At 41.4% G+C, this 27,928-nt stretch overlaps 1 protein-coding gene across 2 annotated transcripts in view; it reads right to left on the bottom strand.

The window, feature by feature from the left end:
- Positions 1-14,392: 14,392 nt before the first annotated feature.
- The window catches only part of UGCG (UDP-glucose ceramide glucosyltransferase), a 396,521-nt gene continuing 382,985 nt past the window's right edge, over positions 14,393-27,928 (bottom strand). For both annotated transcript variants that reach the window (XM_044061068.1, XM_044061069.1), the window contains one exon: positions 14,393-16,889. In XM_044061068.1, the coding sequence (XP_043917003.1) occupies positions 16,719-16,889 (171 nt within the window). In that variant the 3' untranslated portion in view covers positions 14,393-16,718. The remainder of the gene's footprint in view (positions 16,890-27,928) is intronic.

Below are 27,928 nucleotides of genomic sequence, written 5' to 3'. Positions count from 1 at the left end.
AATTGCTCAGATTTTCTGAAAGCTTTGGTTTTGTCCAAGTAGAAGCGTAACTGCCTGTGAATGTCCAAAGAGTGCAGTAGTCTCTCACCTTTATTCTGTGGTTCAGGATAAAAAGTTGGCAGGTGAATAGTTTGGTTTAGAGCCGCAATGGATACCACCTTTGGCATAAACATAGGGTTAGTTCTTAAAGACACCCTGTCCTGGTGGAAAATGAGGAAAGGTTCCACTGCCATTAGTCCCTGTAATTCTGAAACTCTTCGTGCTGATGTTATTGCTAGGAGCAGAGCAGTTTTCCAAGAAATATATTTTAATTCTGCTGTGTTAGCTGGCTCAAAAGGAGGTAAAGTTAGTTTTTCCAAAACAAAGTTGAGGTCCCAAGTTGGAGTAGGTGCTCTACGGGGTGGTCTTATGTTTTTAGCCCCTCTGAGGTACTGTTTTAACAGAGGATTAGAGAAAATTGGTAGATCCATGTTGTAATGAGCAGAGACGGCAGAGACATGGATCTTGATGGATGAGAAGGAGAGGCCTTTGTCCAGCATCTCAGTTAAGTATTGTAGTATCTGAGGAATGTTTGGGACAAGAGGGTCAAGGCTGTGAGTTTGGTTCCAGGCACAGAATCTCTTCCATTTATCCAAATAGGCTTTTCTGGTACTTGGCCTCCTGGCCTCCAGAATGACATCCATAACAGCTTTGGAGAGAGGCATTGCTTGCTTGACTAAGGAATCTTCCATGCAACTAGGTTTAAGGTCTTTAGCTGGCTGTGCAGTATTTGATTGTTGTGCTGAGTCAGCAGATGTGAGATTTGAGGCAAATTCCAGGGTGGTTCTTGTGCTAAGCTCCTTAAGATTGGGTACCAGTGCTGGCGTGGCCAGTCTGGTGCAGTCAGGATCATCTTTGGCTCTTCTTGCCTGGCTTTTATGAGTACCTTTGGCAGGAGAGGTAGTGGTGGGAAAGCATATACTTGTAGGTTCTCCCAGCTGAATGAGAGGGCATCCACTTTCCATGCTTGTAGATGGTAACTCCTTGTGCAGAATTTTTGTAGCTGGCAGTTTATTGGGGATGCAAACAGATCTATGTCCGGGTTCCACCATTTCTGTTATCATTCTGAATATTTGTGGATTCAATTCCCATTCGTGGGGATCCATGATGTTTCTGCTTAAGTCGTCTGCCAGTGTGTTTTTCTCTCTTGGCAGGAATTGTGCTTGCAGATGGAACTTGAAGGTTTATAGCTGTGTTCCACAAGGTCATGGCTTGTCGGCACAGGGGGTAGGGGTGAGTGGCCCCTTGCTTGTTTATGTACCATATAACTGTGGTGTTGTCTGTCTTTATCAGTAGTTTTCCTGGACGCAGCAGGTCCTTGAAAGCTATAAGGGCATTTTGTACAGCTAGCAACTCTTTTTAATTGATGTGATGATGCCTCTGTTCTGCGGGCCACGTGCCCTGAATACATTTGCCTGCCATGTGTGCTCCCCAGGCGTAATCCGATGCATCTGTTGTCAGTGTTTGCCTGGCTGTGGATTGTGTAAATGGCTGTCCCCTTTTGAAGTGACAAGCTTGAGCCCAGCATTGAAACTCCTGTTGAAGGCAAGGGATTAGTGGTATAACTGTTTCCAAACTTTGACAGTATTGAGACCATACATTCTTTAGGTACCATTGTATTTTCCTCATATGCAGTTTGGCATATGGAATTAGTAGTATGCAGGATGCCATGTAACCCAAGGCCTGCAGAATTTTTCTTGGAGGGAGTTGGGTCTTTGTTGCCATCAATTGAAGTATTGAGTCACTTGTCTTTGCTTGTCTGGATGAGATAAGCCATCTGGGCCGTTGTGTTCAAGCTGGCACCCAGGAATATAATCTCTTGTGAGGGCACTAGTTTTGATTTCTTTTCGTTTACTGTGTACCCCGGGCAACTTAGTAACTTTTTTAGACACGCCAGATGCTTTAGAAGAATGTCCTTGCTCTCTGCTTGAATCAGGCAGTCATCCAGGTACGGATAAATGTGTATTCCTTTCTGTCTGCAAAATGCAATTACTGGTGCCAGGCACTTTGTGAAGACCCTGGGCGCAGTAGATAAGCCAAAGGGCAGTGCAGAGAATTGGTAGTGCATTGAACTAGCTATGAATCTGAGGTATCTTCTGCAGTTTTGTCTGATAGGGACATGCAGGTATGCCTCCTTGAGGTCCAAAGTCACGAGCAAAGCTTTCTTGCCCAGCATGGGAAGACACTGCTGTAATGTTAACATTCTGAATTTTGGAACATCCAGGTAAGTGTTTAGAGATGAAAGATCCAGAATGGGCCTCCAGGCTTTGTCCTTTCTGGGTACCAGAAAGAGTCTTGACTAAAATCCTTGTCCTTGCTCTTGTGATGGTACCTGTTGAATAGCTCTCATATCCATGAGGGCTGTAATTTGTTTTTGAGCCTCTGCCCATTGATTTGGTGGCAGATTTGGCATTCCTTTTAACCTTGGCAGAGTGTAAAAGTGGAACCTGTAACCTTGAAATACAATATTGAGAACCCATTTGTCTTTGGTGATCATTTGCCAATTGTGGTAGAAGAGTGCCAGCTTTCCTCCCAAGGGGGCTGCCAAGAGGGATTTGTTTGTCAGCTGTAGTGGGAAGTCATTGGAGCTTTTTATATGGTGCGGGCCTGTCTTCCCCTTCTTTCTGGCCTGATGCAACCCATTGTCGAGGCCTATTAGGACCTTGTGTTTGACCTCTACCTCTTGGACATCTGTATCTTCCCCTTTGAGGTCTGTCTGTAATTGGAAAGGACCAATTCTTAGTTGGCCAGTTTCTGCTGAACCTGTAAGAAATCCTTCACCGTTTGCATAGATTTTGCCTTAAATCCTCCATTTTCTTTAATATATCTTCTGCCCTAACTCCAAATAACACATCCTGCTGCAAAGGTGCATCCAATAATTTTGCTTTAACATGATCTGGTAACGTAAGTTCTTTTAACCAAGCATGTCTTCTAATGACAGAGCCTGTAACTGCTGCTCTGCAGGAGGCCTCTAGAGAATCAAAACCACATTGCAAAGTATGCTTTCCCACTTGTCCAGCTGCATGCAATAACTCCTGCATTTCTTTAAAATTAGGAGGATCTGATTCTGGAAGCATTTTCTGTTTTAACTGAGACAGTAAAAATTGCTGATATTTTAGCATATGAAACTGGCAATTTAAGGCTCTTTTTGCTAAAGTTGCAGACTTATATACTTTCTTTCCCCATCTGTCTAATGCTCTGGAATCTCTGTCAGAGGGGACTGGATTCTTGGCTGATGAGGCCTTAACTCCTTTGGGTCCCTGAGAAAGTTTCAGGGTCAGCTACAGGGCTTTTATACATAAATTTATGTGAGTCACTGACTCTGTAGTATCTGTCAGGTTTAACAGGGGCTGGAGGTAAGAAATCAGGATTTAAGCTGGATTCAGTATACACATCCATCATCTACAATATCTAACACTGGCGGAATAGCAAGGGGTCTGTGTTGAGGTAATAAAAGGAAGTCTCTGAGCCTTTTCTTAGATTATGAGTAATCCTGGCCTTCCCAGTGGAAATGCTCCCTCATGGTATGTAGGGTTTCCCCAAAGGGGTAGTCCTCAGGCGGTGAGGCTGATGGAATTGATTCCTCAGCATCAGAATCCTTATAAGGGGGTAAAGAGTATCCTAGGTCTGAGGATGAATCAGAAGAGATGGACACCTGGTCGGATGAATCATAGTCTGCATCCTGTCTAGGCCTTTTATCAGGAGGGGGATGGAACCCCCTGATCAGAGTGATTAGGTCTTCGGCCATTTTGAGCATTTGTTTCTTAGGCATGGAGGCCTGTCCTGGAGAATGCTGTATTTGTTTCTTTGATTTTAAAGGAGGCTTAGACTTAAGTTGAAGGCTTAATGCTTAACTGAGTAGGTCTGAAGACACCCTCTGAAGCTGTGGGTTGCTCAGCTACTCTGGATCCCTCTGAAAGGTTAGTCTTGGTAGGCTGAATAACTTGTGCATCCGAAGGCCCAGCCATCTCCACGTAGGAGTCAAAGGCGGCCTGTGGTTCTACAGAAGCGGTCGTCAGGGGCTGCGAAGGTGCCTCGCTGAAAACTGGAGAACTGGCGACTGGCCTAGAAGAGGCTTCGTCGTCAGTTTTAGGCCTCGGATGTCCATCCTTGGTCTTTGCGCATTTTGTGTATTCCGGTCGTCGGAAGTTCCGACGGCATGGTATAATTGAATTTTCTACCAAAATAATGTTGGGCAAAATCAAACTGACGTTTAATAGTGCGCTTGTTAAACCTAGCACAAAACCAACAACCAGTGATGTCGTTGTCTGGGCCTAGGCATGGGATACAATAGGAATGGAAATCCTTATGAGGTATTTGCTTCCCATAAGAAATACTGACATCGGTCTAAGGCAAGAAAAAGTTTCCCCAACGGGGTACTTAGCTTTGTAGAAGACTTTGGTTCTGGATTCAGAATGAAAATCTCAGGAGACGGCCGACCGGCACTTGCGAACTGCTTTTGCTTCTGGCACCGCGCGGCAAGAAAGACTGAATAAAATGGCATTGGCTGCATCTTATATACCCCTGTCGCACTAACGTCAGGGAGGAGGCGACAGCAACTGACGCCGGACCAAGACTTTGGAACTCAGGCCGACTGGGGAACCGCCTGACGGCAGGATAACCCAAGTGTAATGACTGCAGCAGTGTAACACGATGAACATCTGGGAATATGGTGGGTTAAATATCTGACCTGCCAATAAATGTTGTTAATATGATAATGAAGGTTTAGATTTTTGGTTTGAGAATTCAAGGTGTTGCCACTACAGTAGAGGTGAGGGAGGACAGCAAAAAGGCTAAGGTGTTTTGTAGCATGAAAAGACAGGCAGAAATTACCAACAAAGAGCATGTATGAAACAAGAATGGAATGCAGTCAGAAATAACTGCCTTGGGACAGAACAGGTCCACTACTTTCTCTACAGTGACAAATAAGCCAGTCTCTGGAATGGGCCACTTCTAGAAAATATGTTGCTACAACAAACTGGAAAGTCTGCCAGTGTGTTGACTTCCCAGAGAAAGAGAACAGCTGTAACAGTATTACCAGCATCAGTGGCTCCTTCCCAGACAAGCACCATCTTCCTGCACAGGCGGTATAACTTTATGCCACCTTCCGACTATTTACATATCACAAGATGGACTAGCTGGCTGGCTGAGGGTATGAATGGTCCTTAATCTTCATCTCTAAGACATTTATAGTCAAGAACACTCCACTCCAAATGGCTTAAGTGCAGCCCTGTTTTAGGGGAGAACTAATCCTTGTAATATGCTATAACAATGCTTAGTTCCTCAGCTCATAAGTAACCAGTTAAGACAACCTGCAATGGGTTAGAGTTTAGAAAAGGAAGACCTTCCTGAGACTGTTAGGGTCTGTCTACCACTCCAGGACCTGGCAAAAGGGATCTGTCACTAGATGCAGGCTCATGACACACATTGCTCTACAGCCAAAGACACCCCATATGCAGCAACATGTAGCATTTTAACACAATTTAACTCGGATAAGAAACATCTATCATACAGTCTTTAAAAGATGTGTAAACACATTCAATGAGACAAACTTACCTTGTTACAGTAAATAAAGGAGTAAACTTTGCCTTACCTTGGTAGATTATGTCACACCAGTCAGAATATGATAAGGACAGCAACACCCTTGCAGAAGCACAATATATACTTTCAACAGCTGCAAAAAATGGATAATGCTCATCTGGGAATGCTAGTGTATGAGAGAGAGAGAGAGAGAGAGAGAGAAATGCACTGAGTGCAGCTAATCATGTCCTAGATGTAACAGTTTAGTATTAGTTCTCTCTTATGTTGTACTGCTGGGAAATGTAGTGGTTAGCAGCTCAGCACAAAAGAACACCAAGTTGGGTAACCTCAACTGTTTTTCTTACTGTGAGATCTATGATTTTTCTTCCAGCTGAAGGAAAATGGAGTGGCCAATAGTTCTCCTGAACTGTTATAGCACTCTCACACTCTATGTAGTACCAGCAACATATTTATTTATTTAGTTATTTGCCATTTGTTAACCGGGTTGGTCCAACTGGGCTTGTGGCCCATTTTCAGTGGAGACCCGAGGAGAAAAGCTCCCATTACAGACAATTTACATTGTGTAAAAACAATATAAAAAATATGAAAAATAAAAATTTCACAATCAAAGGATTATAGAAATTTGAAAATACAAGTCTAAGATACAAAGTAGAAAGCAAGCACATACTAATATACACACAGGATTATTTACAAGATAATTTTAGATTAATGTAAAATTGTAATTTATTCAGTACTGTTGATTTTGTATAGCACATGGACCCCTTGACAGTGATTAGGTGAATTGAAGGTAGACTATGATAGATACATATACAGGGGTAGGGTGGGATTAAGTTGGGTCAAGACGGGCAAGTTTTGGCATTAAGCAGATGAAGTTTGAGTTATTTAAAAAGTGTGATGGGTGGGTGATGGGTACGTGTAGGGGCAGTTTGTTATTTTTTTTCCATTCCTCAAGAAACTCGCCTGCTCACTGCCATATGATAGGACACATAGTCACAGTGGTCTGAAGACTTATCTCTCTACCACTAATTATTACATTTGTATGGATGAAAACATACTTCTCAAATACAGTCACGGTTTATGCAGATCTACACTTTCAAAAAGTCAGTTTTGAAACACTGCTAATATCAAAGTAGTAAAAAACAAACACATGATCACACCTGTACTCATTTCATATAAACATACTTTATTATTCTATTGCTCAAAGCAATGACAAATGATCCATACAAAAATCTATTCACAGTACAGCAACATTCTTTTTGTAAAAAGTAAAAATGTACAATATACAGCCTGCAATGTTTTAAGAAACTACAGAAGATGGATGTTTCAAGCAAGGCTTTTGTAAAGTGGAATTCAGTAAACAGATCTATACATTTTCTCTTTCTTTTCTTGACAAATGCAAATACAGACATTCTCACACACACACACACACACACACACACACACACACACACACACACACACACACACACACACACACACACACAATTTTAGCTTTACAGCAGAAATGCTAAACAGTATTCCTGCAACATTTCTAAAGATGGTTTACATGTGCTTTTTTGAGATCCAATGATTGCTGGGAAAAAAAAAGAAAACTTCTTTGGTGTGGTACATAAACCCTACACTGTCTCAACTGAAGAAGGCTATACGAAACAGAATGACTGTCCATCTGGCATGTCATTGGCCCAAAATATATTTAAGGTACAGCTTGTGGTTTACAAACAACATTCTCTGATAACGCCCGAGGATAATTTGGATTTTTTTTTTTTTGCTGCAACATTTGGATACAGTGAACTCCTGAACATGCTCAAAAAATGTGCTGAGACAGGTATTACAATACAATCTTCTCATACTGGCAAGCCTTTTCACGTCTGATGTACATGAAGGGGAGGTCTCCAAAACTTACCATAACAGCACAGGAGAGTTTAAAAAAACCTGCGAAATACAATCCCAGACTCCATTAATACTCTACTTACAAACTAAAATCATTCTTTGTTGCTTTATAATGAGTAACTTATAAAACATACAAATTTAGCAAGAACCATCATTAAATATTTCTGGCTGACAAATACCAGAATATAACATGAGAACTAACTTTTTATATGATGAAAGAAAACTGAGCAAGTAGTTCATTTGGGGAAAGAAACAAAATATTTTGCAAAATATGATATCAGAGAAAAAATACATTTTCACCCCCACATAAGCAACATGTTACTATGTGATGAATCTTTGCTTTCAAGCTTTCCCTACCAAAAAAACACAGTGAACAAGATCCCATGGCTACAGAGTCTATATGCATAAAACAAAAGACTTCACAGCTTGCTTCATAACTATGTGCTAGAAATTTGCTGCAGTACAAAATGCTAACAACTTTTTAAACTAATGTGACCCAATGCATGTATGTATACATACACATACCCAGTACCCACACCCACTCTCCAACACAAACACAATAACAGAAACAGTTATTAGCTGTACTGATCCACTGCAAAGGCAAATGTTAACCGATGCAAACCTCATGGAAATGATTTATTTTGGTGTTTTAAGTACAAAAAATATCATACATTCTGACAAACAGCTATGCATGAAGGCAAATTGGCATTTTTCAGGTGTCTGCTTCTCAGATAACAAAGAATATTAACACTTACAGTTTTAAGCATGGAAGCAATAAGCGGTTTCGAATTAAGATTTTGCGACAGATGAACTATAGACAGATAAGTTATTTAATAATTATAAACTTGTTAGCAAAGCATTTTGCAGTTTCTAGCACACCACCTTTTAACCAGAAGCGGCATTTACAAAAATACCTTGCACTTTGGAATTTACAAAACCAGGCAGAATAACCGCATGAAATTCCAATCTCTAGCAGATTATTATCATATGATAACTGAAAAAGCAATTCCAGTATTGTTCAAACATACCTCTTAATACGAATGAAAAAGCAATTCACTAATTTCGGGAAAATGAAAACAGAGAAGCTAATGCAACATTTTACATTTCAGAGCATTACCATTTAGTGAAGTGGAACTTTAACAAGATATTTCACAAAAGAAAATACAATATTCAGAAGTTATGGCTGGGCCTCAGCAAAATATTGCATGTTTCTTAGTGTCTCTGGATTAGACTTTTCAAATGGTAACTGGCTTGATTTATAAACAATGGACCATGCAAGAATTCAGAGTATTGTTGCTGCCAGCACAAAAGCAAAGACATTTTCACTGCTTAAAAGTACACAGAGGCTAGCCAGTAACATGAACCCCCTTTTTGCTACATTTTAGAAAGGTTTCTTCAGCAGATACCTTACTAAACCATATTTTGGTTGCAAAGTCATACATTTTCAGAAAACAAAACACTGTTAAACAGCTTGGTAAGTTAAAAGTTTGGTATAAGAAAAGCTTTCCCACTGCTTGCTTACAAGTAGTCTGAATCACTTTTTCTAGTTATGAAGAAATTGTATTCCCATTTCTTGCCAATATGCAAGGCATCATGTTTATGCGCTACAGAAAAAAATGGAAGGAACTATAAAACAAATCAAACACTAAATAATTCTCAGCAAGCCCAGATCAAAATGAGCATCTTTTATGACCAATCATCTTGAGGCATGATGCACATTTTGGCAAACTTACTATGGTTAGAACCCCAGCCACAATCTACATTAAGTTGTATATGGAACAAGTTAGCAGTTGCATCAAGTCAGTCACACATACTGTAACAGAAATATAAAGGTACAATTATTAAGTTACTGTAAAATGAAACAAAGGGTATTAAATTACTATATTTTCCACCCCAAAACAGTCATTCTAACACAAGCCTGCATTACATACCATATCATCTATAATACAATCTTGTATATTCCATCCATTCATCTGGAAGGGGGAAGAAGCCACCCTCCCAAGTGAGTTCAAAATAGAAGGAGGGTTAAGATGTGGGCGCCAGCTCTCTTTTAAAAATAGAAACAGAAAATAGTCAGTTTGACTTTGCTGACATAGGATACATGTCTCAAAGTATAAGCACTTCATTAATAAATGCATGGTACATAAAGCATACAACACATCTTGTTGAAATACAGACCGCCAGCTCTCTTTTAAAAATAGAAACAGAAAATAGTCAGTTTGACTTTGCTGACATAGGATACATGTCTCAAAGTATAAGCACTTCATTAATAAATGCATGGTACATAAAGCATACAACACATCTTGTTGAAATACAGACCGCCAGCTCTCTTTTAAAAATAGAAACAGAAAATAGTCAGTTTGACTTTGCTGACATAGGATACATGTCTCAAAGTATAAGCACTTCATTAATAAATGCATGGTACATAAAGCATACAACACATCTTGTTGAAATACAGACTCCGGCTCCCATTGATCTTGAACAGAATAATGAAAAATGAAGAAGTGAATTTTGAAACTTACCCAACACAGTTTCAGATCAATGTCTCTTCACATTAAACAACCACAATATCAAAAATGCACATGTAACCAGAAAACTGAAAGTTTTTATATTGGTTAGTACATTATTAACAGTGCAGACAATAAAATGTCCAGCACTCAAACAAATGAAGGTGTATATATAACGTGTACATACTGTACACACACACACACACACACACACACACACGTGTTTTGTGTGTGTCTATATACATCTATTTATCTACACAGAAAGATTGATACACAGATGGACACACACACACAAATAAAATACATATTGTCTCTCTCTCTCTGCGGTAGCGTTGTCGCCTCACAGAAAGACGCTGTCCAGTTCAATTCTCAGCTACAGCGTCTTCGGCATGGAGACATGCGTGAATGGGCATACCTTCATTGAAGGTTGTGCGTCAGGGCTGGTAACTCGGCACATAAAAATCAACTACCAATCATTAGCGGACCAGAGTTCCGCTGTGGCGACCCCTAACCGGGAAAAGCCGAAAGACAACAACAGAACAGATATATACACTGATACTTACAGAATTGTCTTTTTTTTTTTTCTCAGTAGCTAAAGTTTGCCCAGCCTTCTGGTCTGGCTTTCGTTCACTGCAATAATGTACAAAGTAAGAATCCAGCAAGGTAGCCTTCACTTCAGCAGTACTCTGGCTGGTCGTAATCAACCATCATAAAACAAAGCTCAGAACACTGATGGCAAGTGCAAACATAAATCAACAATGCTAACAGCACATGGAAAATAAAAACAAACATAAAAGTTACAGTGGGTCATAACTAGACAACTTTCTTTTTTTCACATAATTTTCTTTTTTCTCTTAAATCATTCTAGCAAAGAAGGGCAAGCATGGCTATTTAAATAAAGTAGCAGTTTCGGAACTTGCACTTTTAACTTAACAGAAATGCCCTTCAAAACAATTTCAATTATTCTGTCATTAGGCATTCTGTCTTTATTTAACTTTACAAAACTGGCAGAGTGGGATGGTGATTATACTTTAAAGATCTTGAAAAAAAAAGCTTGGATCAAAACTACAACGCATCACTACATGTTTAGGTATTGCAAGGTAATCTAAGTGCCCTCAGCTGTTTTAAGAAATACAAAATGAAATGAACCATTTTGTAAGGTACTTTTACTCACTAGGGCCAGTTGTCTGCCCCCCCCCATGGTCAAAATGTGTACTTGTGTGAGAGTTAAGCAAATCCCACGTTACTTCTGCACCATTAGTGTCAGCTGCTGTGTGCTCCCATAAAAGCAGGATTACCCCATACCATCTTTACTTCTAGGAAGACAGTTTGGAAAGTTTACTTCAACAGTGCAACATTCAGTGATTGGACACAAACACTCAACTAAAACGCAGACTAGTTCGGTTATTCAGTCAGATCCAACAGAGAGAATAGGAAGCTACTGGTACTGCTATCATCAATCTCTCTCTCTCCCTTGAACTACTACCTTTAGCAAAACTGTGTCACAGAAATGCATCATCTTACACTGTGGAGTTGTACACAAACTACCCATCAATAATCTGACTTGCTCTCAGCATCTAACCTGCAAGTCCAAATCACAATTTCCCATGCTTCCTGTGCCAAGATATTTCTAAAAAGACGGATTACAGGTGGAAACCGCTATGGCAAAATGTGCATGAATTTCTGTTAAATCTGCCCTAACAAAACCCAATGTAATGAGACAAGCCGCTTTGGAAATGTGGCCAAGCAGAGTTTGTCATGTTTAAAAGAAACAGAGCTGATTATATTTTATGAGGTATCCAGTCCTGCCAGTGCTGTAACTCAGCCATATATGCATATTTGGGATGTATAAAAGTACCAATGTTCAACTTCAGGCTACCTATCAGAAGTGCAAGAAATGACAATGTAAAATCAAGTCACAATGAAAAATAGACTGCAATTCAACCACAGCAGCAAATCCCAACTTTTTTATAAACATTTATTTTTTTCTTGGAGTGCTCTGCCTCCCCTCAACTACCACATACATATATGTGGGTGTTTGTATGTCTCTCTTTCTTTTGGTGGCGTGTGTGTGTGTGTGTGTGTGTGTGTGTGTGTGTGTGTGTGTGTGTATATATATATATATATATATATATATATATATATATATATATATATATAAAATATATGTGTGTGTGTACACACACACACACACACACACACACACACACACACGAGTATATTATATAAACTTCTGAACTGTACAGAATGTCCAGATTTTTGGCTCAGATTTTTGGCCTGTTCCTCATAAAATCTGTGGTTTTCTGGCAAATCACTGGGATGATCCCAGGATTGCAGTCATAAATGACATACATTTGAGTTTCAGACTTCAAATCCTTCAGAAAAATGTATGCTAAAGCAAACCTTATTACTCTAGAAAGTTTTGAAGTTTGTAAGAGCAATATATGTCCCTATTTTTGGGCCTTTGTCCCCCCACTTTGCTGGGCTTTGTCCTGATTTCTTGCACTAAGAGGTTGAAAGGTATGATTACATACATTGACAGAGAAGGGACACCTGTGGCAGTGTAACACATTTCTAGTTTTGACACCATAAGCCAAACAACCGCTTCATTAAACTACAACATAATAGATTTTCTTGGCAATTTGATGGAAAATGTTAAGTCTAATTTTTTACCCTCATACAATTACCCTTAACCTGCTGTCAGACTGTCAGCTTTCCTCTTCCTAGTACACCATTATGGGAGTAAGGAAGGCATGCTGTATTTCTATTTTTCCCAGGCAAGCTGTAACCACCCCCCCCCCCCTGCACACAGACTGATTCCCTGTTCTACGAAATGATGCAACCTGAGAGGTAAGCATACCTAGAAACTGGTGGACATGGGTGCAGTCCACACAGGTGATGCAGGGCAGCACAGCTCATTAGAAAATCACTTGTACAATGTATATTTTGTTTGCTGTACTTCACTCTTGCAGCCTATCAGGAGGTGACACAGTGCGGTCAAGCAACTAGCTGCAAGATGTATAATCAGTAGGTCAATGCAGACTCCAAAATCTGTACTCCAGGAGAACTGACTGAAAAATGGGGAATGTCTTTAGTTTCTACACTATGAGGTGCAAGCAATAAGGGAAGTGATGCAAACAGACTCTTACTGAAAAATATGGTCATCTTGGTGGGAGGGAGGGGGAGACTGAAAATACTGACTTAATACCTCACAAAGAAGGGAAGACTACGCCTTTCTTGGCCATGATGTAGCTTATTACAATACAAATCACCTTTATTATACAAAGACACACACAGACACACAGTCTGCAAGTTAATGGTTTGACTGAAAGGAAGGAACAGTTGGCATCCATCTTACACTTTGGGGGTTCTTATGAAGACATTATGCAAGACCCTCTATCTGTAAAATTCCTTCTCTGAAGAAATGTGTATGTGATGAAATGCGTAAACCATTGTGAAGGGAATAGTCACTTTCAGGGTGAAGAACGTCCCTGAAACCTTCTTTAGTGATCAGAATACTTTTTCTCACTGTAAACAAAAAAAGGACACAGCTTCATTTTTTTATCTCTGCAGTGTGAGATTTTGACAGCTTGTCACCATTATAGTCAAGGTCTTCTACATTTGCTCAAATTAGCAGTATTACAGTATTTTCTCTAAATGAAGCTAATACAAAGTAAAACTACACTGACTTTAGTGCGAATAATTTTCATGTATGCTTACGGTTATAATGCATGCTTCCTTCTTTCCTAATTAACTCTGTAAATGGGCCCAAATGGATTAGTTTATTTGCCTGTAAAACAAAAGGCTAAAAGGGCATGTTAAAATTTGACTTCATCCTTTTTTTCCTTATTTTCCTTATTTTCCTTTTTATCAAATGGTTAGCCTTCTGGATATTCTTAGACTTTGTCATCATTTTCTACCTCTTCCTTCTCACTTTTTTTTAGAAACGGAAACAAACATTTTAAATGCTTTTGGTCTCCTTTCCTTATTTTAGGAAGTTTGGTTGAATGCAGTACATTTTTCACAAGTAACAGTAAAATGCAAGATCTGAGACAAAGAAGACCGTGTAAATGCAAATCTTTAAGGGTCATCAAACAGGCTAACGTATTTACAAAGTTAAGTGGGACAAAATGACCTTTCAAGTAAAACAATATTCACTCTGGCTATTTTGCTTGTTCCACTAAGAAATGTAATATTTTATAAATATGTACAGCAAACTAGGTAAAATGATAGTTGAGACCAAACATAACGTGACAACTGAACACCCACAGAGATAACTTACTAAAAAAGAGTACAAGGCCTAAACAACACGTCCTACATGGGCCGACTCAAAGCCCTGTCACTACACTCTGTATCCTACAGACTGCCAAGAGATGACCTGTGTCTGGCATACAAGGCATCCTCTGACCCAGTACTGAAGGATTTACTGTACATCAGCAAGTCAGATGGCATCAGAAATACTTAGTCTATGGATAAAAACCTCCTCTGCAACATCAACAGAATGTTTTGGAGGACAGGCATATCTTGCCGACAATACCGCTGCTCTGGCACAGACTCCCTATCCACATAAAACAAAGTTCATCCCAACCCATGTTCAAGTGCAACTTGGACCTATGAATAGAAAACAGAAAATTTAACTCAGGACTGCCCCCTCTACTACTAATGAACAGAGGCAGTTCCTAAATGCTTTAGCCCATACAAAGGTCCCCTCAAATTACCTACGGTATAATTCCAGTTATTCTCAGAGGTAATATATAATTAAAGATAGACAATGAGATGAAGAAGGCCAGTCGCTAACCAAATGGGATAGGTTAATTTGAACACAAAAATAAACTGGCTAAACTTAAAATGGCCCTCAAGGACAGCTAGCCTTGTACTTGCCTATGAACCTATACATGATAAACACAGTGAAACAGGCAATGACTCTTAAATGTAAAGAAGAGATCAAGGTGGACAAGGTAATGCTGCTTTTACACAGGCATATAACAAATGATGCTGAAGGGGCACTAGTGAAAGAATGACAATACTCCCATACATGGGAACCTCTGACTGCTGAAAAAAAATAAATTTGGCAGTTATTAGCACCAGTAAGTATTTGTTAAACTACTCCATCAGTGGTATCCATTCTCACCTTGAGATAAGGAATGATAGAACAGTTTCACAAACACGCTTCTACTCACTGATCCTAGGCATATCTATCTATGTATGCTTATGACATACATACAGCGATAGAGATGACAGCAGCACACCACCTTACTATAGCACCCCTACACATTCACAATGAAAAAAGAAAGAAGTCCAGTTCACCACCACACTGATATGCACTAACTTAAGACTGTAAACTTAAACTATTACATATACAGTGCAGAAAAATGCATGCAATTTAATTGCACTACATCCTAATATTCTCAGTTTCACATGAAAGTTGACAATTATAGAAGTGATGTAATGTAACCACCCTCTCACAAAGGCAATAACAATTTGGAAATAATTTTAGAGCTCCATACTCTAACCAGAGCTACAGCAAAAATGAAAAGCTTGCATATGTCTCCTTCAATAAAACAAGAGAGCATTCTAAACTCTGTTAGCAGTATGCATTACTCTGAGGTGCAGGGATTGTTAGTGTCCAATTTCAGTTTGCACTACAATAGTAAATCTAGCGTTTTTAGGAGGCAGTACACCTGTCAGCAAATATGTGCAACAGTCACAATAGATAGTACTGTTCTTGTACAACACCCACCAAAACACCTTTTTATACAATACAGAGTATGCAGTAAACTTGTGTTAGTGCTTACTAATGTACATGCATATTTTACAGAACATCAAACATAATGACTGTACATTCATATTCAGATTCTTAACAGCACTGTAGATTTGGATCAAAACACTACATAATGCATCAGCTCTTCTTAACAACATTTTTTGTATGAAAGAACTTGAATTCTGTGAAAAAAAAATGTAACAGGCAAGAGGTACTTTTCTAGCCTACTCCCAAATTAAAATGGCTAGCGATGGTCTGAAAAAATACAGTTAAGTTTGTGCTAGATGACGCAGTCAGACCTATTAAACACCTGCATTACATAGCTGATCGTCAGTTGCAATTGTCAGACAGTCTGCTACATTAGGCCAAAACTGGTCATATTTTCCAGTCAAGTATTTCTACAAAGGTCTGTTGTCTGCATACACCAATTTCTATATGTTTCTTCAGCCAGGTCTGTATTGCTCATGTACAGTTGCTCTTTCCAAGGAAAAGAAATGGTGAAGCAGACGCCAGCACCTGCTCTTGAATCAGCAGTAAATTGTAAATCCTGGTTGAAGCATTCTTTTCAGTTCTTGTCTGCTTTAATTATTTTTCTTTTGTTTCCTTCATGCTATAAAGGATGACCACAAACAGAAACATTCTGCAATTTTTGATGGCAATAACCCTATATATCAGGTATCAAGGAGGACTTACTTTGAAGGGCTCACCTCCAATGGTACCATTTAAAATCTTGGAAAAGTTAGAAGTTTTTCACTTATTTTTTCCTCCCCCCCCCCCTTCTTTTGCTCATTGACACATCAGGGAATCCTTCAGCACTGGAAGTCTCTTTCTCTCTCTTTTTTTTTTTTTTTTTTTTTTAAGTCAGCTGCAAGTGCTGGGCAAAAATAAATTAATACACGTACATACAGATAAAAACTACGTCAGGTAGAACTTTAAAAGCTTTTGTACAAACAATTTGTAATACTTTTTCACAGGGGAGGCTATACATCTAGAATTTCTTCTGCAGTTCCTCCACAACGTAATCTGTACCGTCCTGTCCTCCAGCTGATTGTGGGGTCCCACAAAGCAGACAGGAAAATATATATCGTCATGGACTCTCTGATAAACCAAGCTACTGCATAGTCCAACTTTGAAAAGCTGAGAGGTCCTCCCTGTATTGGAAAATGAGAGAGAAAGAAATCAGCACACATTATTATAGGATTCTGCATCCTGTAGCAAGCCTTGCCTACTGTTTTTGTCTGCTAAGCCTAAGGTGTCATATTATTCAGAGTCATACAGATACTTTTTAAAGTACACTATAATTTAAAAATGATGCCGTTAACACAATCACTATTCCCTGCTTATACAACAGAAGGCAAAGTTTACTTCCATGACCAACTGGTTATAGTCTACTATAGTAAATTTCTCATGACACATTAAAAGCCATAAAACAGATCTAATCTGCCTGAGCAACTGGTATATACCCAGAAACTGACTACTGGTGAAGGCACTGCATAGCTGACTACGGAGAAAGGGGAAGATGCAGCCATGAGTCTTGCTCAGCTCCTCTACACTGGCTCTGAGGGTTCTAGCAACATTGTCACTATCATTGTCTGACAATGTCCTTAGAAGAATTGAGGACCTCAGGGAGAAGGTGAGCAGATAAACAACTGTGGACTAGTCTGCAGTTAGACCAAGTACACATATCTAAATGGGTGCGATGGGATCAAAAGTGGGTAGGGGAGAAGTATGAATCATCACATTTACATTTGGTGGTGGTCACCCCCATCACTTCAGATTACTGTCCCCTAGGAAAGAATGGATCAGTAATGGGGGAAATAATGGACTAATATGGCCCATCAGTCATCACTAGGGAACACAAAATAAAGTAAAAAATATAGCCTATATGGCACAGCATGTCATTTCTGCACACATGTACTGATGCTCAGGGTCTGTGACAGAAACATAGCAGCAATGCCCTGAATGAATGCAAGCAAACAATCTGTCTCAGTTTAGTAAAATGTGATTCTATACTATGGAAGAGTCAGTCTGCTAGCAGATACAAACAAAAAAAAAAAAATGTAGTACTAAAGACCACATAAATTGTGCTCTGTGAGTGTGGGTGTATGTATATGTGTGCATGTATACACATATCTTATATATAAATAAATAAATATATATATATATATATATATATATATATATATATATATACACACACACACACACACATTTTATTTTATTTTATATATATATATATACACATATATATATATATATATATATATATATATATATATATATACATACACACACACACACACACACACACACACACACACACACACACACACTCGCACAAAATGCTGCTGCTACTACAACAATACCAACACCACATCAAATTTCATGGTTTTGATCATTAAATGTGAAGTGGTGCAGGCAGGCAACACATGGTTGGTAAAACAGATTTGATGCTGTAGGACCTACAATATGGCAAGAGAGCCATCAATCAGTTTCCCAGGTTATCACACAGATTATATTTAAGTAAATGTAATCATTCAGCAACTACTTGTAACCCAGAAGAAGCCAGAAGACAGTACTAAAACAGAGTCGAGAAGAGTCTGAACTTACTCTCCTGGAACTGGAAGACCCACAGCAGAGAGTGCCATTAATTAAAACGGAATTAAATGAACTACAGCAAATATGAAAATGTGCTGTACTCCCTTTAAAGCAAATACCATAGGGGCTAAATCCTTGCACCACCACACCCCAGCTATTTATATATACTCACTCCACAACCACACTACCTCGAAATAAGGGGAATACTGTACATCAGTCAAACTTGTTGCACATAACCAGTTTTCTGCACAATTAGTTCTGCTATTTATATGTTTGCATTTTTGGTCAATTTCAAATGGCTACTGAGTGAACCCTGCAGAACAATTTAAACAGTGGAGGATCAGGTTCCAGACTGGCAGTTGAGGAAATAAATGAAAGCGACACACATTACAGACCACAAATCATGGCAACCAAATCTGCCAAAGGACAAACTGAAGCAAGCACTGTAAGCAGCACCTTCAGGAAAGAAATACATTGACAGAAGCACATGCTACACCATGTTACAAAGAAACACAGTGACAACTGCATACGCTAGACCACCTTAAGAAACACAATAACAGCAGCTTATCTTAGACCACCTTAAAAAGAAACACAATGACAGCAGCATATGCTAGAACACATTAAGAACTATCCCCATCTTAAGAAGGTAAATCAGCAAGTTTAACAGCTTTCCTTCCTGAGGATAAGGAGATCAAGTCAGCAGAGAGCCTCCTTAGCAACATCTGGGAAGACGGTGACTCTTCAGGATTGGACATGAAGCCCAAGTCATCAGTAGGGAAGGGATTTTTCAGACAGAAAAGAAAAGCAGTACTTCCAAGGGAATTGCTTAACTAGCAAGAGAAGGACAATTATCCTGTCCTTGACGGGAACAATGGAGAAAATAATACTCAGGAACTATCCTCTGACCTGACTGTACAGGCTTCCTGAATACCAACAGCCAACCACATGGGGGCAGCACAGGGCACCCCTTAGCCAAAACAGATTAAGTGCCTATTTGAAACAAGAACTTAACACTTCCCTGTAGATCGACACTCTTAGGATGGAGCCCGGCAGGCTAATGGGGTTACAGACTAAGGTCTGTGCTAAGACCAAACATGTGACATCCCTGGCCAAAGGCAAAGACAATGAGGGTCCACAGAAAGTACAGTTGTATACACTTACCATAAATGTAGATGTTTGAGTGTATTCACTGTTGCAGTCATCACACTTCAGTTATCTGCCTGCAGGTAGCCCTCAGTCAGCATGAATACTAGAGACTTAGTATTTCTGCGTCTGATGCTGTCGCTCCAGGACTAACGCCAGGGGTATAAAAACAGGCCGCCAATGCCATTACATCAATTTTTCTTGCCCCAAACAGGAAGCTAAGTTATGGTGGGGAAAACACCACCAGTAAAAAGTAAATACCTATAACAATACCCCAGAAAAGGCTGAGTAATAGCGATAGAGAGGAATGAGAGAGAGAGAAAAACCAAGGAGCTGGAGGGAGGGAAACCAGGACTGCAACAGTGAATACACTCGAACATCTACATTTATGGTAAGTGTACACAACTGTACTATGTTCATGTTTCACTGTTGCAGTCATCACACTTGGGTGGATTCCCAAAGATGAAGAAGGGTGAAGGCAGTCAAGAAGAGTTAGGGCTGGCTACTATGCCTTGCAGGACTGCTGTTGCAAAACCGGCCCTGGATTTGGAAAAGATAGGCAGGTGGTAATGCTTGGTGAAGGTCTGTGCTGAACTCTAGGTAGCAGCTTCCAAGATGTCCCTGGTAGAAACTCCCCGGAGAAATGCTGTAGAGGTAGATGTTGCCCTAGTGGAATGTGTTCTGACCCCCTGAGGGAGTGGTTTCCCATGGTACTTGTAGCAGAAATGGATGCAGTGTGCTATCCATTTGGAAATGGCTTTGTTTTGAAATGGCCTTGCCCTCTGCCCCTGTTGCAAAGCTGACTAGTAACTGTTCAGATTTTCTGAAGGGCTTAGTCCTACCAAGGTAGAATCTGAGCTGCCTGTGCATGTCCAAGGAGTGCAGGATCCTTTCCCCTTTATTTTGAGGATTAGGGAAGAAAGTTGGCAAATGGAAGGCTTGGTTGAGAGCTACATTGGACAACACTTTAGGCATGAAGGAAGGGTTAGTCCTGAGGGGAAACCCTGTCAGCATGGAAAATAATGAAGGGTTCCTCAGCCATAAGTGCTTGTAGCTCAGACACTCTTCTAGCTGAATTGATGGCCAGAAGCAAGGCTGTTTTCCAAGAGAGGAATTTTAAGTCTGCTGATGCAGCAGGTTCAAGGGGGGGGGGGGGAGTGTGAGCTTTTCCAGTACAAAGTTAAGGTCCCCAAGCAGGGGTGGGTGCTCTCCTTGGTAGCCTTAAGTTGCTTGTCCCTCTCAGGAACAGTTTGCTAACAGGGTGCGAGAAGAGAGGTGGCTCAGTGTTGTAATGAGCTGAAATGGCTGAGGCATGTATCTTAATGTAGGAGAAAGAAAGGCCTTTGTGGAGTAATCTGCTAAGTAATCCAGCATTAGAGGCAGGGAGGGCAGAGTTGTGTCCTCTCCTTTAGATAGGATCCAGGAGCAGAACCTTTTTCACTTATCAGCATAGGAGTTTCTTGCACTGGGTCTTCTGGCTTCAAGAATGACATCCAACACCTGCTTGATTAGGGTTGCTGGGGGAGAATTCAAGCAATAAGCCAGGCTGCAAGATTTAGGGTTTGCAGTTGTGGATGCAAAAACTAGCCCCCCTACTGAGAGAGCAGGGTTGGGTTCTGGTGTAGGTGCCAGGGTGGCATCAGTGACAGGCTATGCAGGAGTGGGTAGCAGTGCTGGCATGGCCAGTCTGGGGCAATCAGAATTATCCTTGGTCTGTTCTGTCTTATCTTAAGTAATACTCTTGAGAGAAGGGGCAGAGGGGGAAAGGCACAGATTGAGAGATTTACTCACTGAAAAGATAGGGCATCCACTTTCCAGGCCCTGCTTGTGAGGATTCCTGGTGCAGAATTCGCTGAGCTGGTGGTTGAAAGGGGGGGGGGAATAGATCCACATCTGGGGTCCCCCATTTCTGAATCAAAAGGTTGAAGGTGCTGGGCTCCAATTGCCACTCGTGGGTCTAGGAGATTTCTGCTCAAGTCATCTGCCAGTGAGTTCTGTTTGCCTGGCAGGAATTGAGCTTGCAGATGGACTTGCATGTCCAAGGCCATGTGCCACAGGGCCATGGCTAACCTGCAGAGTGGGTTCCTCTCTGCTTGTTGATGTACCACATAATTTGGTGTTGTCTGTTTTTATTAGCAGTGGTCCTAGAAAGAGTAGGGATCTGAAAGCTGTCAGGGCGTTCTGCACAGCTAGCGTCTCTTTTTGGTTGATGTGCAGATGAATTTGACTTGGGCCCCAGTAGCCCTGAATGCATTTGCCATCCATGTGTGCTCCCCAGGCATAGTCTGATGAGTCTGTGGTTAGGGTCTGGATGGCGTGGGGTTGAGAAAAAGGCAGTCCCTTATTGTGGTAGCATGCTTCTGCCCACCGAAGGAACTCTATCCTTAGACAGGGTATGACAGGAATGACTGTTTCCAGGTCCTGAGAATGTTGGCACCAAAGACTTTTTAAGCCCCATTGAAGTTTCCTCATATGCAGCCTTGCATATGGAATTAACAGTATACAGGAGGCCATGAACCGTAGGGCTTGCAGACAGCTGGGTTCTGGTGGCCATTTGTTTGAAGTAGGCTGTCAGACAGACTTGTTTGAGGAATGCCATCTGGGATGTTGTGTCCAAGCTTGCTCCCAGGAATACATCTTTTGACTAGGTACCGGTTTTGATTTATTTTCGTTGATGGTGTACCCCAAGGAAGTGAGAAGGTGTTTCACAAATGTCAGGTGCTGCAACAGCAATTCCTGACTGTCTACCTGATTCAGGCAGTCCAAGTATGGGAAAATTTGGATATTTCTCTGCCTGCAGTAGACAATGGCTGAAGCCAGGCATTTTTGTGAAAACTCTGGGCACAGTAGATAAGCCAAAGGGAAGTGCAGAGAACTGATAATGCATAGATCCTGCCCTGAAATGTAGATACTTACTGCATGACTCTCTTATGGGATGTGCAGATAGGCTTCTTTTAAGTCTAGGGTGGCTAACCAGGCATCTTTGGCTAGCATAGGAAGAAGCTGTTGCAGGGTAAGCATTTTGAATTTTGGTACCACCAGGAAGCTGTTGACAACTGAAAAATCCAGGATTGGGCACCAAGAGCCCCCTTTCCTGGGTACCAGGAAGAGTCTGGTGTAGAATCCTTGACCCCTCTGCTCTACTGGAATCAGCTAAATAGCTCTGATATTGAGTAGGGAAGTTACTTGGCTTTGAGCCTTTGCCCACTGGTTTGGAGGAAGGTCTGGAAACCCACTTGGGGTTGGCAGTGAATGGAAATAAAATTTGTACCCCTGGGATACAATGTTGAGGACCCACCGGTCCTGTGTGATGGACATCCAATTTTTTGCATGAAGGGTAAGTTTTCCTTCTAGGGGCACAAGCAATTGGGCATGGCTGGGGAGTGGAGTAAAGAAGTCATTGTGAGTTTTTTCCGTAAGGAAGTGGTTTACAACTCCCTGCTTTAGGGGTGGGGGCACTCCATTGCTCAGATCTCTGCATACCCTGAGACTGTAGTATGGTTATTCTGTTTCCCCTGGGTGCGGTTTGAGAAGGCCTGGAGAGGGCTGGAAAGGACGAGTGTTTGGAAAGGCAATGCCTACTGACTCTAGGGGGTTGCACGTGTAAGAATTCTTTAACATTCTGAATAGACTTCGCCTTTTCTTCCATCTTTTTAAAAACATCATCTGCTTTGGTGCCAAACAAACTGTCCTTGTTCAAAGGAGCATCTAGCAACTTTATTTGACATGGTCTGGCAAGGTCTGCTCCTTGAGCCAAGCATATCTTCTCAGTACAGATCCAGTGACTGCTGCCAGCTAAAAATGTCATTTGAGTCGAACATCAGTTGAGTGAATAATTGCCTCAGAAGCCGGTGCCTGCACAGCGGCTCTGGACCCATCCAAGGTAGAGACATCTGCAGGTTCCACAGTCGAAGAGTCTCGTGGCATACCAGACTCTGAATGGGTCTCGGTAGAGGCCTGCGAAACCACTGAAGCAGGCATCAGGGGCTGCAAAAGCGCCTCACTTGAGTACCGGCAGACTGGCGACTAGCTTAACGGAAGCGTCATCAGCAGCTTTGGACCTATGTGGTCAGTTTTTATCCTTACGTTTTTTCGGAATATCGGTAGTCAGATGGCTTATCGATGCCATTTTAGAATACGGAGATTGAGAGTGAATGAATTTAGCGACAAAGAGCCCAACGATGAATGGTTCGAGTGTTAAATAAGGCACTAAACTGACAGAGAGGTATGTCACGGTCTGGGCCTAAACAGCTGACGCAGTAAGAATGAAAATCTCTGAGGTATTTACTTTCCACAGGCAAGACATTTGTTAACTTTTTCTGACATCGGTTAGAGCAAGAAAAAGGATCCCCAACGGGGTACTTAGCTTTAGAAGACTTCAGGATTATTCAATTTGTAAATGAAAATTCAGGTAGCAGCCGACTGGCACTTGCGAAAGTACAGTTTTGTACCTACCATAAATGTAGATGTCCGATAGGTATGCATCTGCAGTCATAACATATGGGTTTGTCCTGCCTCAGGCAGCCCTTTGGTCGGCTGGATTCCAAAGTCTGGGTCTGGCCTCGGCTGATGTCGCACTTTCCCTGACGTCAGAGCGTCTCTGGTATAAAAGCATCAGCCGACGCCATTTTCCTCAGTTTTTCTTGCCCCAGATGCCAGGTGCCCTCTAGGAAGGCTAAATTTGGATAAATGCAAAAAAGTTCCAAACATTTGCAAAATTATATAATTATATACATGTATATACAAACAAATACACCATAATAGATTCCCCCAGCTAGCTAAAAGAGGGGTAAGTACCCTAGGAATACCACAGCGGGGTATGAGGGAGGGTAAACCTGACTGCAGATGCATACCTATCGGACATCTACATTTATGGTAGGTACAAAACTGTACTATGTCCTTCAAGGATGCATCTGCAGTCATAACATATGGGTAGAATACCATAGCCAATCTGGGGGAGGAGGTACTAAGAAAAGGATGGTGTAGAGGTACTAAGAAAAGGATGGTGTAGTTAATATCCCCTGCAGGACTGCAGTAGCAAAACCTGCTCTGGATCTGGAGTATAAAGGTAGATTGTAATGTTTGGCAAATGTATGCACAGAGCTCCAAGTAGCAGCTTCTAAAATGTCCTTGGTAGCCACCCCTCGTAGGAAGGCTGTAGTGGTGGCCGTGGCCCTTGTGGAATGAGGCCTGATGTTTTCAGGAACTGTCTTTCCATGAAAGGAGTAACAAAATTGAATGCAATTTCCTATCCATTTTGAAATTGTCTGTTTGGAAATTGCTTTTCCTTGCACCCCAGTAGCATATGCTACAAATAGTTGGTCAGTCTTTCTGCTAGTTTTAGTTCTGTCCAAGTAGTAGCGTAGTTATCTGTGTATATCCAGGGTGTGCAGAAGTTTTTCCCCTCTATTCTGTGGATTTGGGAAGAACGTAGGCAAGTGAATAGCTTGGTTCAAGGATACCCTAGATACCACCTTTGGCATAAAAGTAGGATTGGTTCTTAGTGAAACTCTGTCCTGATGGAAGATAAGAAATGGCTGAACCGCCATTAATGCTTGTAACTCAGATACTCTTCTTGCTGAAGTTATTGCCAGAAGGAATGCAGTTTTCCAAGACAGAAACTGTAGATCCGATAAAAGTAGGATTGGTTCTTAGTGAAACTCTGTCCTGATGGAAGATAAGAAATGGCTGAACCGCCATTAATGCTTGTAACTCAGATACTCTTCTTGCTGAAGTTATTGCCAGAAGGAATACAGTTTTCCAAGACAAACTGTAGATCCACTGATGCTGCTGGTTCAAAAGGAGGAAGTGTTAGTTTCTCCAGCACAAAGTTGAGATCCCAAGCGGGTAGAGGGGGTTTTCTTGGAGGTTTAATATTTTTGATCCCTCTCAGAAATTGCCTGAGGAGAGGGTGTGAGAAGATAGGTGGATCCACATTGTATTCTGCTGAAATTGCTGAGGCATGAATCTTAATGGAAGAATAGGACAGGCCACTGTGGAACAATTCTGCTAAGTATTCCAGAATATGTGTCATGCTTGCCACTGTCACATCTGAGCCTTTTGATGTGTTCCAAATGAGAAATCTTTTCCATTTAGCTGAGTATGTCTTCCTTGTGGAAGGCCGGCGAGCTTCCAAGATGATGTCCTTCACTCTCTGTGATAAAACATTTTGTTTGGGATTTAAGGAATTTTCCAGGCAGTTAGCTGCAATGTTTTCAAGTTGGGATGCATGATCTTGAAATTGTTCTGCGTCAGAAGAAGAGGCCATAGGGGGAGAGGCCATGGTTTTGCCTGTGACATGCTTCTCAATAATGGATACCAGTGTTGCCTTGGCCAGTCTGGAGCTATCAGAATCACTCTTGGCTGCTCCTCCCTGATCTTCAGTAGAACCTTGTACATTAATGGGAGAGGTGGAAAGACATATACTTTTAGAGCTTTCCAGCTGAAAGAGAGAGAGTCCACCCTCCAAGCTTGTGGGTGGTATGTCCTTGAGCAGAATGTCTTCAGTTGATGATTGAGGGGGGAGGCGAACAGATCTATCTCCGGCATTCCCCATGCCATCGCTATGAGTTGGAAGATGTCTGGGTGCAGCATCCATGGTAGTTCTGCTTAAGCTGTCTGCCAGTGTATTCTCTTTTCCTGGCACGAACTGGGACTGTAGTTGGATATTGAGGTTCAGGCATAGTTCCCATAGATTCATAGCCAGCCGGCAGAGAGGGTAGGAGTGTGTGCCTCCCTGCTTGTTTATGTACCACATGACCGTGGTGTTGTCTGTCCTTATTAACAGGTGGCCTTGATGGAGGAAGGGTTTGAAAGCCTCGATTGCATGCATCACTGCCAGCATTTCCTTTTGGTTTATGTGCATGCGTAGCTGACCTTGAGACCATAGGCCTTGGATACATTTGCCCTCCATGTGTGCTCCCCATCCTCGGTCTGAAGCGTCCGTGGTGATGGTTTGTTTTGTTTTTGGTTTGTTGAAAGGCAACCCTCTGTTGGACTGGCAGGCCTGAGCCCACCACAGAAATTCCTTTTGAAGGCAAGGAATGATTGGTATCAAAGTTTCTAAACTGTGACTGTGTTGAGACCATACACTCTTTAGGTACCATTGTAATTTTCTCATATGCAGCCTGGCCTGTGGTATCAGAATTATGCAGGATGCCATGTAACCCAGGGCCTGCAGGATTTTCCTTGCAGTAAACTGAGTTTGTCTTGTCAGCATCATGAAGTAATCTGGAAGTTGTTTTTGTTTTTCTTCTGTGAGAAAGGCCATTTGGGTGGTTGTGTCCAGATCTGCACCCAAAAAGGTTATTCTTTGGGATGGCACAAGTCTTGACTTTTGGATGTTGACTGTGTATCCCAAGGCCTGTATCAGGTGGATGGCATAGGCCAAGTCCTTTATCAAATTTCCCTTGTTGTCCGCTTGTATAAGGCAGTCGTCCAGATATGGGTAGATCTGAATCCCCTGAAGTCTGCAGTGTGCAATTACTGATGCCACGCATTTCGTGAATACTCTGGGCGCAGTAGATAAGCCAAAGGGCAATGCTGAGAATTGATAATGCTCTGATCCTGCAAGAAATCTGAGGTGTCTTCTGCAACTTGGTTGAATAGGGACGTGCAGGTATGCCTCCTTGAGATCTAGAGTCACCAGCCAAGACTCCTTGCCCAACATGGGAAGAAGTTGCTGTAGGGTCAGCATCTTGAATTTTGGCACAATGAGGTAAGTATTCAGTGCAGACAGGTCGATAATAGGCCTCCATTGATTTTCTTTTCTTGGTACAAGGAATAGTCTGGAGTAAAATCCTTGGCCTTGTTCTGAAAGTGGTACCTTTTCTATAGCTTTCATTTGAAGCAAGTTGTTGATCTGCCTTAAAGCCTCTGCCCTCTGATTTGGTGGTAGGTTTGGCATTCCGTTTCTTTTTGGCAAAGTGTGGAAGTGGAACCTGTATCCTTTGTCTATTATTTGCAGTGTCCATGTGTCTCTTGTAATATAATGCCAGTTTTTTTAGAATAAAGCCAGCTTTCCGCCCAAGGGTGCTTCCAGTTGATCCCTGGTAGGCGGAATCAGAGTAAAGTCATTGAGCCTGTCCTGGTGTAGTAGTTGTTGTTGCTGCTGTTGCACTACTCCTCTGGTTGGCAGGCTGCCACTGACGGCCTCTGTAGGAGCCCTTCGATTGGCCTCTGCCTCTAGGGCATCTGTTCCTGCCTCTCTGGGCTCTGTCCGAGTCTGGAAAGGACCAATTCTTAGTAGGCCAGTTTCTGCTGAATCTCGGTGGTTGTACTTGCAGGAAATCCTTAACTGTTTGCACAGATTTTGCCTTTTCTTCAAACTTTTTTAAGACCTCCTGAGCAGAGGAGCCAAATAAATTTTGTTTCTCCATTGGAGCATCCAGGAGTTTAGCTTTAACATGGTCTGGCAAAGATTGTTCCTTCAGCCAGGCATGCCTACGAA

The sequence above is a fragment of the Protopterus annectens genome, chromosome 2.part0 (genome assembly GCF_019279795.1).
Source record: "Protopterus annectens isolate FY-2018-M chromosome 2.part0, PAN1.0, whole genome shotgun sequence".
In the NCBI taxonomy this organism is placed as follows: Eukaryota; Metazoa; Chordata; order Ceratodontiformes; family Protopteridae; genus Protopterus; species Protopterus annectens.
This window is presented reverse-complemented; position numbering and strand designations above follow the sequence as displayed.